The sequence below is a fragment of the Podospora anserina genome, chromosome 5 (genome assembly GCF_000226545.1).
Source record: "Podospora anserina S mat+ genomic DNA chromosome 5, supercontig 8".
Taxonomy (NCBI): domain Eukaryota; kingdom Fungi; phylum Ascomycota; class Sordariomycetes; order Sordariales; family Podosporaceae; genus Podospora; species Podospora anserina.
Window position 1 is genome coordinate 78,811 of NW_001914846.1, and position 16,129 is coordinate 94,939.

General features: G+C 52.5%; 4 protein-coding genes across 4 annotated transcripts, besides 1 other annotated feature; all 4 read right to left on the bottom strand.

The window, feature by feature from the left end:
- Positions 1-929: 929 nt before the first annotated feature.
- Positions 930-1,016, bottom strand: a tRNA (tRNA-Lys).
- A 341-nt stretch (positions 1,017-1,357) lies between these two features.
- Positions 1,358-2,299, bottom strand: PODANS_5_6560 (uncharacterized protein; the record flags this gene model as incomplete). Its single annotated transcript, XM_001905126.1, has 4 exons — positions 1,358-1,406; positions 1,469-1,621; positions 1,687-1,796; positions 2,249-2,299. 4 exons carry the CDS (start codon positions 2,297-2,299, stop codon positions 1,358-1,360), a joined length of 363 nt encoding a protein of 120 aa, XP_001905161.1.
- Positions 2,300-2,982: 683 nt separating this feature from the next.
- Positions 2,983-5,490, bottom strand: PODANS_5_6570 (uncharacterized protein; the record flags this gene model as incomplete). The annotated part of the gene is made up of 1 exon (XM_001905127.1): positions 2,983-5,490. The coding sequence occupies one exon, from the start codon at positions 5,488-5,490 to the stop codon at positions 2,983-2,985; it is 2,508 nt and encodes an 835-aa protein (XP_001905162.1).
- Positions 5,491-8,113: 2,623 nt separating this feature from the next.
- On the bottom strand, positions 8,114-12,992 carry PODANS_5_6580 (uncharacterized protein; the record flags this gene model as incomplete). Its single annotated transcript, XM_001905128.1, has 6 exons — positions 8,114-8,458; positions 8,546-11,260; positions 11,321-11,362; positions 11,409-11,762; positions 11,815-11,923; positions 11,977-12,992. Coding segments are annotated over 6 exons (4,581 nt in total), but the record flags the coding sequence as incomplete, so codon positions are not given.
- Positions 12,993-14,331: 1,339 nt separating this feature from the next.
- On the bottom strand, positions 14,332-15,954 carry PODANS_5_6590 (uncharacterized protein; the record flags this gene model as incomplete). Its single annotated transcript, XM_001905129.1, has 2 exons — positions 14,332-15,359; positions 15,417-15,954. 2 exons carry the CDS (start codon positions 15,952-15,954, stop codon positions 14,332-14,334), a joined length of 1,566 nt encoding a protein of 521 aa, XP_001905164.1.
- Positions 15,955-16,129: the final 175 nt, after the last annotated feature.

Consider the following 16,129-nt stretch of genomic DNA (forward strand, 5'->3'; position numbering starts at 1 on the left):
GCCCACCACTCCCCCCACGTTAGTTCTCTCCAGAGGGGCGTGCCCCCGCGCGCCCCTCATTATAAAAAAGCTTCGGGTAATTGATTAGGGCTTTCAGGGCAGATCGCCCGCTTATTGAGCACGCCTGTCCGTTCTTAGCAGTGTCTCCCCTGAGCTGGAGTAGAAAGTCATGCCTTTAGTCGCTCGCGGGGACCAGGAAGGGCTGCCGCTGTTATTGTGTAAGAAACGGGATCAACACGCGAAAGAGCTGGCCGATAAATTTTTGCCGCGCGGGCTGTCGGGGTGCGATACAGAGACGCCAGTGGATCGATGCTGCCTCTGCCTTGGGGCTGTGGGACCATAGGGAATGAGGAGATAGCCAAGGCGGTTTCCGATGGCTTTAGGGTTGTTAAGGGGGCTGGGTAAAGGGGGGGGTGTTTGGTGTTGGATTGCGTGTTGTTGGTCAAAGTTAAAATACCAGACCATCATGTTTGTTGTTTATATCACATTGAAGGAAGCTTTTATATCTCGGGTATTCGAAACGTTTATGTCCAAGTTCTATCGAAGGTGGGTGACAGACGGCGCTGATGGTGTTCATGTTCTGCTCATCACCCCCTATCAAGAACACTTTTCTGTTTGGGTTACAGTACCGAAACCGGTTCTCTTGAAGTTTTGTCACGTCTCTTAGGTGAACACAGGAAAATGACCGAGAGGACGAACGCAATATCCTCTGCAGACGATTTTGAGAAAAAATGCCTGATGCTACTACTTTGGCCATCTTCCCTCATTGGGCGAGGTGCTAAAAGTGCTGGCTAACACACTCTTCAAGTCGTGGCGATTGTGGGCAGCAAAACTTGAAGCCTGGTAGATGTAACCACCACTAACACGGTTCAAAAATAACAGATGGAAAAGTCAAAAAGAATATCGAATCAATCGTCCGACGGGAATTGAGCCCGACGTGGGGGTCGAACCCACAACCTTGAGATTTCGGAGTACTCCTTAAGAGTCTCACGCACTACCGATTGAGCTAGCCGGGCGAGCGGGCGAGGCTATACCCATATTTGATGTTTGTTGCCTCTTTCCTACGTCTTATCAAAAGAGTTTGTGTGGTTGTGGAGTGTGGTATGTGTGTGGTGGGTTGGAATGCCTTGGTTGAATGACTCAAGTCCTCAAACCCCAAGCTTGAGCGTGGCTCAGAGCTTACACCCTGTCCACCACTACCCCTTGTTATGCTTGAACTTCAAATCTGTAAGTGTCCCCTCTATTGTCTTCATCAAGTATATACACACCCTCTCAAACACAAGCATAAACTCTGTTTTTTTCTGTAATAGTCTAGGTGTCCCTCCAACATCCATCCGCCCATCGTCAAGACCCCCATCTATTTCGTAACATGCTGAGGCACAGCCGCAAAGGTAGGCCGGACGTATCTACTCTCAATATTAGCACCCTTTTCCCACACGGAAAAAAGAAAAAAGAAAAAAAGACATACCTATCAGAGTTGTAAACCTTAAAGTTCTCCCCCAACAGCTCCTTCTCCCTCGCCTGGTCAGCCAGGTGTCTGCGGACAAGGTCGCGGTCGCACTCGGCCTGGAGCATAGGGATGAGGTGGATGCGCGCCCACATCTTTTCGCGGGCCATTTCACTGGGCGGAAATCATCAGTCTTTTGGGTTTCTTCGAAACAAGGGGCAAAAAAAGGTAAAAAATACTTCATCTCTCTGACACCCACAACAAGCTGGTACCAGCCGTAGACCATCAGGCCTGCCGAGGCGAGGATAAGGTTACGGGGACGGAAAAGGCCGTGGGCGGGGAGGTTGCGCTATAAAGCCAAAAACGTCAGCTCCAGGTCTTGATGTCCTGCGTTCTTCCTCCTCTTGATCCAGGCGCTTCCATGTTGCGGGCGAGCTTCGATGTTGTCAATGTAGTTTCGGCTTCCAGATATACCCATGATTTGTCCCAACCAAAATATTCCACCACCAGCTGTGTGCGTTCGTTATCTCTGAATTCCCGCCGTGTCTCTCTCTGTCCTTCGGTCCTCACTGCAAACAAAGTGTCGAACAGTCTTGCACCCGCCGCCGTCGCTTCCTTCTCTCCGCAGGCCTGGTTGATCCCCTTCAAGAATATTTCTCCGTCATCTACCCCTTCCCGCCACTCAATCCTATCCGCTGCCCCCCAATACCCATCCCAATCTCATCATCGGCCTCGTTGTCCATCCATCGTTGTCGCCCTAACCCCTCACCCCCACCCCTCTGAAAGAGAAAAAACACCAACCTTGTACTGCACAGCCCCATACCCCCCAACAGGCGGCATATCCTGCGGCATCTTGGGCAATCTTTCTGTTTCTGTCCTCCCTATTCCACCTCGTCAACTGTTGCCCTCCTGCTCCTCCGGATTCATTCACTCGTCCTCGTACCTGAGTGTTTTCGCTTTCTTCGTCAATCGGAGGTGCCCGCCCAGCAAATCGTGTGTTACGGCGAGAGGACGGTTCTTGGGGGCCGAGCGAGGGTTGGTGTTGTCTGGGTAGTGTCTTCAATCGGCGATCAGGAAAGCTTCCCCCAGAGGTGCTTGGAATTGACGACAGCACTGGGTTCGGCGCACGGACCATTATTTGGCGGGGAGCCTCAGCAACAAAGATTACGTAACGCTTGGCATCGCAGATCTGCGCACGAACCGGCTCAGGATTGGCCAATTGCTCGAATGCCATTTCCAACATTCACTGTCAGAACACGAAAATCATCTCTGAAGAGCCTAATGAAAGATAGATGGTTGTAAGGGGTATATTTCCTCCCGAAATTTACTCAAGACAACAAAGAACGAAAATTAATAAAAGAATCTCTGCCCAAAATGCATCAATGCAGCCACGACGCCCGCTTTGCCTGCTCACAAGAAACAACCTCCACCCCCCCCAACCCCCAAAACCCAACCAACCCAAAACCCAACCATAAAACCCCCGCCGAGAGTGGAAAATACCAAGTAAATAGCTATGTACAACAGAATCACCCCCTTCACGCGGAATTAAACTCCGCCTCCAGATCCGCCGCAAACTCAGCCTCAAGATCAGCCGCCAGAGCCTCCTCGTCAAGGTCAGTAAAGTTCTGCCCCTCCTCCTCCACCTTGTCCTCAACACCATCTTCATCCCCCGTCACCGCCGGTGTAGGCAAATCAGGCGCAGCCTCATACTGGTGCCTCAGCGAAGACCCCCTCGCGCTCTTCATCCTCCTCATCCTCTTCGCAGGGCTGTTCTCCTCACCTTCGTCATCGTTGTTCCCATCCTCTTCCCCATCACCGACATCATCCTCCAACTTCCTCTTTCGAGTCGCCGGACTGCCACTCCGACTCCGGCTCCTCTTCCGACTGGCGCTCGACTCCTCCGATGAGGAAGACGACTCCGACTCATCAGGAGGAGCAAAATCTTCGTCGTCTTCCTCGTCCTCCTCGTCCTCCTCGTCCATATCCTCGTCGTCATCGTCATCGTCCGATCCAGACGCAAGGAACTCTGCCAATTCGTCCTCGGCCGACCCCCAGTTAAAGGTCTTCAGCCCGTCGATAGGCGACATTTGTCCTTCCTCCACCTCATCCGGTAGAAGTCCGTCTTCATCGTCGTCTGCATCGTCGTCATCCTGGTCGTCACCTCGAGGGGGTAGCTGTATTTGCAGCTTATTCCTCTTTTGCTGCGGGGTCTTGGGCGCGGTATTGCCCGTCTCAATGCCCCCCATATCTTCATCGTTGTCATCGGATGACTCTTCAGCTTGGCGAGCAGCTCCGACGTTATTAACATCCTCCTTGAAGTACAGATATGGAGTCTCATCCACAGATGTCCACTCAGTAAAGCACTGCGCGAGCCACTCCAGACCGACAACCTTGATATGAGGGTACCGCCTGGCAGCATTGAGCTTGGCCGTTCCTGGCTGAGAAGTGTTTACAACAAGATGCGTCACTTCTTTGCTGACTGTCGACCTAAGCCTGGCGCCAAAGCTGGTGATTTGCTGCCCGATTTCTGACCGGTAAATATCCGTGTTTTGGGGCAAAACACCCGACAAGGCGATTTGGTGCCCTCTAAGCACCTTGGCCTTGAGGTTGTTGAGCAGGTTCCCTACATCAGGCACATCCTCGCCAATGGTTCGCTTCGACTTCTTTTGATCGTAGCTAGCATAGTAAGCCTTGTGTAGTTGCGTGAGGTGTTTCTCCAAAAACTCGAGTTCCCTGTCGTCGTCCAAGAGGACCTTGTGTCGCTGTGGTGGTGGCGACGAAGATCGAGACGAAGCACTATCATCCGAGTGGCCCGTAGCCTTCTCCGCCTCCTCATCCTCCTTGTCCTGCTTCTCCTGAAGTAATTGTAGCGGTCGTTCATTAATCTGCTTCTCCAGCGCCGACTGCTGTTCCTCAAGCTGTTCCTTTGTCACCTCATCAGTATCCTTGCCTGTCGCGACAGCCTTGGCGTTCTTATCGGCCGTCTTCTCCGCCTTCTTGACACCATTCGTCGACGGCGCCGAGGTGAGCAAATCCTGTCTCTTTGGCAAAAAGCTCGCGTTAATATCGCCGATTCCCTTGAAGAACTCGTACGGGGTGACCTTGACGAGGTTGGGCCTGTTATGCGGCCAAACGTCGGATCTGTCATCGATAATCACCACCATGTTGGTGCTGACAGGGAATAAGCGCTGCAAACTCTTTGAGTACATGTTGCCGTTTTCGTCGCGACTAATAACTCGGTTGCCAAACAACTTCTTCTCCGGGTCGATAACACGCGCCACGTTTTGCGCGTAGGCGCGAGTGCCCATGGTGTAGACATGCAGCTCGTACATGGTGGAAATCCGCTTCAGGAACCCCTCCAAGCCCGGGCGCATTTTGATGTAGTACCAACATTTCCTCACCACCGCGTGCGGTCCGTCATCCAGCTGAAACGTCTTGACATTCTTGACCGAGTCGTAATTTGGGTTCGTCGGGTCCTTCATCCACTCCCCCACCGTGGGATCAATGCAGGCCTGAATAACCGTCTGGTCCAAATCCACCACCAAACTGAGCTTGCGGCTCTCCAGCAATCTCTTCTGCAGCTCACGCTCCGATTTTTGGGCGTGGGTGCTGCTGACGGTGAGGTTCGTCTGGTCGTGCACCATGCTGATGGGGGCGCGCTCCGTGTCGCGCGTCTCGGCGGCCCAGTTGGCCTCGGTCATGTCCTTTCCGCAGATGGCGCAAAGTCCCTGGAACTGGATCTCGTGGGAACAGTCCTCGTCAATCAGCACGCAGGGTCCGTCCTGCTTGATGACCTGACCCTCCTTGATGCTCCAGGCGTTGAGGGTACCATCCGAGGGCGAGCTCCAGTCCGCGTAGGTGGTTTGCTCCTCCTCCCACGTCTCGCCGCGAATGGTGTCGCCGACTTCCTTGTACCATTTGAACGAGTACTCCATAAGCGCATCTTGCTTTTTGACCGTGTCGCCGGGGTTCTTGAGGAGGCGGACGATGGTGATGGGGTACCGCAGCCGGTTACCCAGCCGAATTGTTTTGGTTTTCCCCATTGTTTGGGGTCGTGCGCGTGTTTGTTCTGAAAGGATTGGTTTTATGTTCGTGAGTCGATGAAAGGTAGTCGGCTGTCGAGTGTATGATGGGTCAGCTTTTGTTACCTAGTTCGAGGGACTGTTGCTGCTCTGGTGGTTTTGAAGGAAAATGCTTACGAATGAAGCTTCCTGTCTCTACCCATCGCGCGATGACACGCGTGGAACAAGTATTGATGGATGGGTTCGTTGTGTGGTGAAGTTGGGAAGGAAGCAAACAACGGCCAAGTTTCCGCAACTTATGTCCTGGATCGCGACTCCTGTGAAAGCTCACAATCAGTTGCAGCAATCGAAGCTGCAGGTGGTGGGGAGCTATCAGTTCAAACAGGGCCTAGCGTCGTGCAGCTGAGATGGGTGGGTGGTCCAAGCTTCTATAAGGATGCTGATTGGTCTGTCGGAATTCTGAGCAAGAGACGCTCGAGCCACTTTGCGCCGCCGGAGATATCAAAATGAGCAAGCCGAACGTGTGTCAACGGTATCTAAATCAGCAGACTTGTTGATGGATGGGTGGAAGTTCGACTGGCAACAAGCTATGCTCTTGTTGACAAATGTAGGGCTTGTGCAGCTTGTGTCGATATGTGTATAAAGTTGGGAGGCTGTGTAGCAAAAATAGATACCGGTGATGTAATTGTGTAAAAAAAAAAAAAAAGTGATGGGAGTCGTCGTCGCAATGGAACCGGCCTTGGGGCCTTCCCCCAAGATTGGGCGGGATGGGCAGGCCCTTTTGTACCCTTTCCGGGGCTCCTCCGCTTCAAGGCTGCCTTTGGTTGGCCAGTTTCCACCACCACCTGCTGCTGCTCTCCCGGTTGCGGGGTCAGTTGTGGCTGGTGCTGTGGCTCAAACTCGGAAGAGATGCATTCCATCCACTCATCCACTGACTCGCTTTCTCCATTGTCAACACATTCCTTTCTGCCGGCCATATCCCAACAGTTTGGACTGGTTATGATCTTGTGTGGTGTATATGTTCGGATCAGCTCTTCCACCTGCTCCAACGTGCGGCTCTAGCCTACCAGTCAAATACAGACCTTCTGGAAGCTCTCTTGATCCAATCCAAAGCCAAAGTGGCGTGACGCAACCAATCATCCACCTCCCGCATTCCCTGTCCGTGGTCTGTCATCATCCACCAAGGTCTCCTGACACAGTGACTCGACTGCTGCCTCTGAAGCTGCTCCTGAAACATGTCTCCCAGAGGCGAAAACATATCCATCACACCCTTGGTTCCCTCCCTCTGTGGATGAGATGTGAATAGTTGCAGTCCAACCGTGCAAACTATTCACAATAATTATCGCTATGCTTTCAGTTGGTCTTGCCGTGTGTTTTACTCCGTGAGCGTGGGCAAACAAGGAAACCTATCTAATTCTAGCCGTCCCTTGACAAACCAAGGGTGGCTCTGCCCAGGAGCAAGAGAATCAATGAGTCTTTGTCTCTCCGCCCAGTCACAAGACTCTGCAGCCAAAGAAAGTTCCATCCCAGCCGTTTGGTAGATCTGTCGGGTAGCAAACCGTTGTCAAAGACAATCAAGGTATTGAAAACTTGTCATCCACGTATCGGTCAGGTTCTTTGGTCTGTGTGAGGCCTTTCTTGTATGGATATATATCTGGCTTTTGAAACTTCTGGAGCATCTCCGAGCGTCTTGACCTCTTCAATATAGTTGAAGGAATGAAATCTACAACTGGGAGCATTTCAAGACCCCGGTCATGTCATTTTCTACAGTTATACACCAAATCGTCAAGATTCAGGCGGCTTCGAAAAGGTCATCTCCATGTGTGTTTGCATGTCTGGCATCATGAACTGGAAATAGTCTAGGCGTTGCAAATGTTCATTCTCCTCTTATTTCTGAACCCAGAAAAACAAAATCAACATGTACATACACATACATATATCAGGTAAAGTCTTTTGCTGCGTTTTACATTTTGTCTCAAAAGATTCTTTCGTAAGTTGTGTACATCACATATCCATTCTGCTCCAAAATACCACATAAACCATCACCCAAACAAAACCCACCATTCACTCTGAAGAAATGTTTACAATTCATTACATCCCACCACCCATATGTCCACTAATAGTACCTATAGGAAAGACTCCATAGCATTAAGAAGCCCTTTGCCCCTCTTACTTAACTATCCAGTTTCTCCCCCCGTCGGCACCCTCTATCAAAGCTTGTATCTCCTATCTCTGTATCTGTTTCATCTCAACCGAGGGCAGGTGCTGTAAGCCCTGCTCTTGAAATCGTCTTGCCTCATTATGCTCCGATGTCGTTCATTATTTACCTTTGCGTGTTGAAAAAAGCATCATCTCCCCGTCGTAAAAGAAAAAAAAAGAAAATAGGAAACCCAAAAACGCCCGGTTGCTAGCCCTCCCCCTCCTCTGTTTATCCAAACAACCACCTCCAAATCTGAACCTGTAAGAGGAAAAAAAAAGAAAAACAGTTAGTCATCTCAGGCCTCTTTGCCATGTAGGTAGGTACAAAAGCTTTCACCAAGCCACAGGACGAATGTTATTGTCAAAGAAACAAGAGCTGTGTGTCAAACCAAGGAAAGAAACCATCGCAAAACATCAGATCCAAATCACCGCACAGACAGCACAATTAACTCACCCCCTTCCCCTTCACCGTCTCCACTCCAGCGCCCACCGCGCCCCCTACCACTGTATTACCCTGAGTCTTGTCGGCATTGTCGCCATGATAAGCTTGAAGGTCTCTCAGATCGGCTACCGTCTTCATGAGAGCCTCGGAACTCAAGTCTTCGACCGTGTCCGAGTCTCCCACAAAGGTCCAGCTCTCCTCCTCATCCTCGTTGTTGAGGTTGGCCTCCGTCATGCTGACATTCTCACCTGTCCGAGCATGGTTCTTACCCATCTTGGACCGGATGAGATTGGTGGCATATTCCATGTCGCGGTAGATGCACTGGACCGCTGTGTCAACTCCATTTTCCTATAATCCAATTGTCAGTAACCATCGCGAGTGTATGCATAGGGCAGTCGGTGTGAAACATACTTTGCGAATCTGCTCCCCCAACACCCTCGCCTTCACAATCATCCTCTCGCTGTGCGTAGCCTCCCACAGCGCCCTTGCAAAAGAATTCGCCCCCCACTTCTTGAGACAGATTCCCACTCCCAAGTCCTCAACCCGGCTTCCAAAGAAGAACTGGTCACCAAAAAATGGCCTGATAATCGTGGGAATGCCAGCCCGCAAACTGGCACCCGTAGTTCCGCTTCCCCCGTGGTGAGCAGCAGCATCAATCTGCTTGAACAACCAGTCATGAGGTGCTGACTGGATCTGGAAGATCTCCTCCGGCAGCTGTGGCTCAACCTTGGCCTCTTCAGGACCAGGAACCTTTTCATCACCCGAGCCAGGTAACCGGTCACTCCAGCCTTTGCTCAGAATGCATCTGACATCCGCCTTCTGCACAGCATCAATCACCTCTTGTGTCATCTTGGCCGGGTCAGGCACTATAATAGACCCAAAGCCAACGTACACAAGCTTTTTGCCGTCTGCCCGGGCCTTGTCGATGAAGTCGAGCAGCTCCTTGGACGGTTGCCACTTGTTCTCGTCGCCCTCGTCGAGAAACCAGTACCCGGTGACGCGGATCCAGTCACTAAAGTCAATGGGCGGTGGGACCACAAACGGAGAGAAGTTGTACAAGAACGGGACCTTGTTAATCTGCAGCTTGTCAAGTGTCGTGTTTGGCAACCCAAGCCAGACGTTGCGCCACCGGTTGATTTGACTGGCGGTGGTTTGCCAAAACACATTGTCAAACAGAGTGTAGGTCACGTAATTGTAGGCTCCTCCAAGCTTTTGTCCAGGCATGATGAAGGCGTGGGGGTAGGCGCGAGTGCGGGTCCACGGCATCGTGAAGGCGCGGAAGTATGGGATGCCAAGAGCCTCTGCGATGTGAATGCCAGCCATGGCACTGGGTGATTCGATCAAGAGGTCGCTGCCCTTGCACGCTTCCCAAGCCGTGACAAGAAGGTCGTCAAGCCAGCCACGCATCGTCGAGTTCGCCTCTTTGAGAAATGCCCAGGTGAAGGTGCCGTTCTGAATGCAGAGCCTCATCAGCTCGCTTGGGTCACCACCCACAGGGCGAAACTCAATCCCATGACTCTCGATCCAGTCTCGGAACTCAGCGTGAGTGCAAATCCTGGGACGATGGCCATCCTTCATCAGTCGCTTGCAAAGGGCAATATAGGGTTGAACATCTCCACGAGACCCAATCGTAAGACAAGTGATCTTCATGGACTTGCTGGGCTTAAAGTTGAGGATGGAAGCCTTGGGATCATCAAACAAAATGGTCGGCGCTTCAGAGACACAATGGGCGTCATGGGGCAGCTTGACCTCATGATGTGGAAACTCCTCGTTCCGGGCCTCCCGGAGTGCATCCCGCTCCGCCACAGCAGCCTGCGCATCTTCTGCATCCTCACTGTCCAACAGACCCGAATCACGAACATATCGGGTCGCCTCCAGGTTCTGCAGAACCGTGATGGTGCAGTCATCACGTATCTCGGCCCGGTTGAACTCGAAGAAGAGCTCTTCATGGCCACGGATCACCACCACCAAACCGGCATAGCCAAACCGGAAGCCCTTCTCTTTATCGACATTTTCGATATCCTTGAGCGGAAGGACAAGCTTGGTGCGGGTGCCTGGCAGCAGGCTGCGGAAGCAAAAGTGACGATTACCGATGTAGATCTTGCCGTAGAGCGGAAGTACGCGCATCATGTGCGCATAGTAAGCAGCCTGGAGCTTCTCAGTCTTGGGCAGGGCAAAGTGTTCCCTGAACCGGGCTTCATGGGTGGCTCGCTCATCGGGGTTGTCTTCAGCATCTTCTTCATCGGTTCTTAAGCCGGCAGGCTCGTCATAGTGTTTCTTGCCGCCCTTCCACATACCTGATACCTTCTCAACATATCCCATAGACTCTGTCGCGAGGAGATTGCTCATCCTCCTGGACTGTCTATCCAGATAGCCCATGAGCGCACCAGCACCCTTGAATGGGAAGGTCCCCACTGTGGCAGTGTTCTGCAGCGTTGGCATGGCCTGATTTCCCTCCGTTTCACCATTCTGAGCTGAAATCGATGGGGGCCGAGAGGCCTTGACTGTTCCTGGCGCCTCGGGCACGGCTGGCTCATTCCGCGCGCGGGGTGCTGAGGCCGACCTGTGGATGGCTGGGTTGTGAAAGACCTCACTCCCTCTAAGGATCTGGCTTGCCGAAGGGGCTTCGCTGCTTCCGGAGACGATCAGTCCAGACATGCTCGCTTGGCTGGGGTCCTCCATGCTTTGGACATAAGAATCACTGCCTTCTTGTCTCTCCATATCGTGATCAGTCCCGCTCTCAGACAAATGGCGCCTGTGGAAGGAAGTCCGGCGTTCGCTAAAGCTGCGACGTGGGGACTTTCCGCGGATATCGTCGCGGCTGACATCAACACTTCGCCTGCTGAAAGGCCGAAACCCATCAAAACTAGTGCGGGGCCCGTCGAGACATGGGCGCGGGCTCGGTGAACGTTGTCCTGGCGAGATGGGCGACAGCGTGGTTTTGATGCTCTGGGTAATTTTGCCTCCACGGGTATTGAGTGATTTGAGCACTTGCTCACGACTGCCGCTCGTGCTGGTTCGCTTCGACTGTGCCTCAGAGGCAGGTTCATCGAGCTCATTCTGTCCTGGCGTTTGCAAGGAAGAACCCTCCACGAGCGTCTTGAGAACGTCAATGGCTTCTTCGCTAAAGCTGAAGAAGGAGAAGAAATACTAATGGTCATCATTGGTCCAGTGTCTCGACATGACAGCACAAACAATCGGGAGGCATACCTCGTCAATGGCGTATGTCTCATCGTTGTCAATGACTCGTATCTTGCACGTTTTTCAGGCGGAAACCCAACATTTGGGTTTCTTCCACATCAAGAATGTTGGCGATGGGCAACGAGATCTTGACGCTGTCGCCATCGTTGTGTGATTTGAAGATCACCTTGCGCAGGCTCTTGACCCATTCCTTGGCACTAGACGAGCTGTCGGCTCTAAAGTAGTAGGTTCTCTTGTGGGTCACAATGGTGAAGTTGACACCTTCCTTGTCCTTGTCGGTGATCTCTGCGGATATGCCGTATCTGAGATCGACTTGGCCGCTGGGAAAGTATAGGTTTTGGGTGTCTCTATAATACGACAGGACATCTCCCTTGAGCCTGAAGAAGTAGCGGTTGTACTTGGGGTTGTGCTTGCCACACTTGGCAAGATACCCAGACTTTGTCACCTCATTCTACGTATCATTAGCATCGGGGGTGTCACTGACGAAACAGGACGAGTCTTACGGCTTTCTTGGGCAGGTATGCGTAAAAGGCAACGTGGCCGGCCGTGATATACATGTATCCTTGGAGTAATACATTTTGAAGGAGCCAGCATGGAAATTCTGCATGGTTTCTCCGTTAGCCAGTGCCCCAATTATTAATGTCCTCCTGTTGGATCCGTGTCACCCACCATTGATGACTTCTTCTGGGGTATCAAACTGGAAGATCTCCTGGAGCCTCTTGGCCAGTTCTGTTGGTCCTGTTTCGCCAGCTTCTGGCCTGTGTGCTTGTTCACCCGAGGGCCTCTCCAGATCAAAGCTTGGTCGTGCAGCCATTTGCGCGCGCGCCTCCAGCATCCGGCTCATAACCGGTGCTGTCTGTCGACTTTCGGTCCTGGTGATTTCGATCGTAGGCGTGACCTCAGAAGCTGGTTGAGAAGCAGAAGCTTCTTCGGCTTTGTCGTCCATCTCGCCCGGCTTTTCGGTTTCTGCGTCCTGTGTTTTCGGCGGCTTTAGGCTTGACTTGGCCCTGGAAGTCAACTTGGAAAGACCAGGCACAGAGCGCAATAAACGGCTCTCGGATATCTTTCTACGATGCTTGCTTTCAACCTTGTTCGAGGTGGCGCCATGTTTCCTCAACACTGTCGACTGAGCAAGATGGCTGCTCAAGCTTTTGGAGGGCTTGTGGTGCAAGGCTTTGTGCCCAGCAATGGTCATGGCCATCGGATTTTCCCTTTCGACGTCGTTATCGTCTTCGTCCGAGCTCTGGCCTTCGAAGCGATCGCCAAAGTCGGCCTGGCTACCGGCTGCTGCTATCAGACCGAATATGCTCTGGTTCATGTTCATAAACATGCCGCCGCCATAGCCCTGGGGCCGCAGTACTTCCTCATCGCTATCAGCATGGTCGCCTTGTTGTTTCAGTGATTCGGGGAGCTCCATGGTGGGAGTGTGTTCGTCGTCATGGCGTTTCTTTTGGAGTTTTCGTGAAACGCGGCGCACTGTGCGCTCGTCGTGGCTGGCGGCATTCGGTGTTCTTACGGCCGATGATGGAGGGGGGTGGGCGAGGTGTTGTGACTTGGAGAGGGCTGCTGACTGGGAGCTCGTGGGGGCAGGAGAGGGAGCAGTTGTATCCTCTACTGGAGCAATTGGAACTGCAACGGCAGACGACGTTGACTGACTGGGAGTAGCCATGGTGGACGACTGCTACCGTCTAAGAGACGGGTAAAGCGAGGCTGTCGTAATGGAACCCTATGCACTTGTCTTTGTACCGTGATGAACGAGGGTTCCGTACCACAGCTGGCAGGAAGAGAGATTGGAAGAACCAGACGGTCGGATGCCTGGAGAAGAGGTGACACCGTTCTGCAGGCTGGCAGACAGCGGTCTAGGCTGGGGGATGGTGGATAGGTGGTTGATGGCAGGTGATGGCAGCGATACAAGCCAAGGGAGCCTAGCGCCGAACCGTAGGGCTTATCAGGTGGGGTTGGTTGGAGCTGGGGGATGAGGCATCATGGCATCACCGGTCAATAAAGTCTGGATAGGTACAAGATGGAGTTGTGTTTCTAGGGGAGTACAGATGTGCGGTACGAGGTTAAAAAAAAGAAAAAGAAAAAAAAGAGGTTGGCCAGTGAGAGGGACCGCCGTTGTGTCGCTGGTCGCTGTGCTAAGGTAGGTGTCGGATGTTGACGGAGCACAGCGAGGCGGTCCGAGTTGATTGATGCACGCACTGAACGGTGATGACAGGGCGTCTGCTGCCAAGTGGGTGCCTTGACGGCATTGGGCTTAGCGGGTGCGCAGGGAATCAACAGCCGCCGCGACTTTGACCCGGGAGCTTGTCAAATGCCGTTTTCCAAGGTTTCCGTGTTTTACGCAGTATCTCGCAGTTACTCAGGTGATGGCTTGAGCTACAGAGCTGTGGTTATGGCGACATGGCATCAGATGCTCCCCGATGCCAAATCCTATCTCTTGATGGTTGATATTCTTGTTCGGGTCCACCCAAGGCTGCCTTGGAATAGGTAGGTACCTGATGGTTGAAGAGTGCGCTTATCTTATCGATAGGCAGCCCGGCGGTGGGACCGCATGACGCCAGCCTCAAGCCCATGTTCGCCTTTGTGTCTCCAAGAGATGGAGTCACATGCGAGACAGAGATTAGGAAAGTTTCCGATCTTTAGAAGCTGGGCACGGGAAACTGGAAAGTCCCCTATGGGTTTGAAATATCGTTGACAGAATTCCCACACCCTGTACCTCGGCCGCGTCAGCATTGATTGCTCCGCCGCACATTGTGCGTGAGCAGATGATGGGGCCAACAGCCATCGAGGCCGTTTCGGATGACATATGTTGGTAGCCCAGCATTGTATATATATAGTTATTCCAGGTTCTGCCTTCTCCTACTCCATGTCATACAAAAGTTTCTCATACAAAACACTACACATTACTCCCGTTGCATTGTACATGGTATCATCACCTCGCACGCCTCGTCTCACACTCTATGCCAACCAACCAGCCACACAACCCTTCAACCATTTCCTAAGATATTACAGAGAAGCTACATCCACAGGCACAGCTTGCCGCTGGCATTACCGCCGGCAACCCATTCCAATGTAGGGTGAAAATGCGCTACAGCCGGCACAGCCGTGATGCCATCGCCGTCCAGCTGTGCCAGTTGCTCTCCGTTCGCCGCATAAATGTCCACGAACCGGTTCATGTTGCCAATGGCGAACTTTTGAATCCCGTCAAATGGGCTCTTCTGCCACTGAGGCTTCAAGATGGTTACCCAGCGTCCAGTTTGGTTGTTATGGGCAATCTTGTGCACTGGTTCCATCTGGTCGTCAATAAGCTCGACGCCTGCTTTCCAGGAGCCCGCATCAGGGAAAGAGTAGATCTTGATGGTATCATCGTAGCTAGACGTCGCGATATGGCCGGCGCTGCTCCAGCTAGCATGTGAGACAGACAAGCGGGACTCATGCTCTCCCAGCAAGACGGGCTTCCGCATATCCCCCGTCCCTTGTATTTTCCGCAAGTCCCAGATCTTTAAAGTGCGGTCGAGCGATGCGGCAGCCACAAGGTGAGGCTGTAGAGGATGTAAAGAAAACCCTCCGATTTTAGGATCCACGAGATGCCAGATCTCAGCATCCGCCGGCTTGGTCCGGATGTCATGGCGTCCAAGCTGACCATTTAGTGTCGAGAATACAATCGTGTTTGGGTCCGTCGATGGTATGTCCATTGCACTGATGGGAAGCTCCACGCCTGCATCGACCGGGGCAAAAACCTGAGTGGATACCCCCTTGTCCAAGTCGAGCTTGCGGATGGAGGAATCGTAAGAGGATGTGTAGACGGCATTGGCATCGACGGAGGAAAATTGAAAAGAGGTAATGGTGCGAGCGTGCGTCTTGAATGCTGATATCACGGGGTCAGAGTAGCTTTCTTCGTCTTCGTCATCTTCGGTCTTGATCGGCTCTTGGGACGCATCGAAGATACCCATGGCCCCTTCCTTATCGCCGGCAAAGATGATCGGTTTGTCCTCTGTTGGATGGAAGCCCATTGAGTAGATGCGCTGCGGAACAATCTTAATGTCTGCTTCGTGTCAGTCAACCTGGGGTTGGGCGAGCCAATGCATCATGGACAACATACCGGCAACTGGCCATTTATCGTACATCTTGAGATTGCGCATGCGCAGTCTCAGCTCCTTGAGATTCTCATCTGAAGTTTCCTCGACATCGTCTTCGTCAAAGGTTTTGACACCAGGTTGGGCACCGCGAACTGACAAGCCCTTGAGCAGCCCGAGTCCGTCAACACCGCCTTCCCATTTGCGCCCCTCTACCGAAATGTCTCCTAGCTGCAAGTCTCCGTTGACTCGGAGCTTCTTGGCTTTCGCCTTCTCAGCCGCGGCCTCGACCTCGACCTCAAACTTGCGCTTGAGGGTGTCGTTGTCAGCGTCGACACCAGCTAAGCGCGTGCTTCTTCTTGTGGCGGGCTGGTGGGCGACTTTGGTCGGTTCGCGTTTACGTGGCGTAGATTTTTTCGCCTTGGTTTTCGTGGGTATCGCTTTCGAAGGAATGATCTTATCAGCCGTCGCTGATATCCCACTGAGGATCGCATTGTTCGCCGCAATGTTCTCCAAACGCTTCCGCTCAAAGGCACTGATGACGGGCTCCTTCTTAGGGGGCATTTTGTGTCGAGCTGAGAGCAATTAAATATCTCAAACAAAAGTCAAAGTCCAATGGAGGGTGTCAAGAGCTGCCAAAAACTAAGCAAGGGTGATCGAGGTTGGAGGTTCCTTGTGCCAAAGAGCAACCTGAAGGTGGACAAAGACAAGAGAAAGCAAAACGTGAACTGTCGCGCTG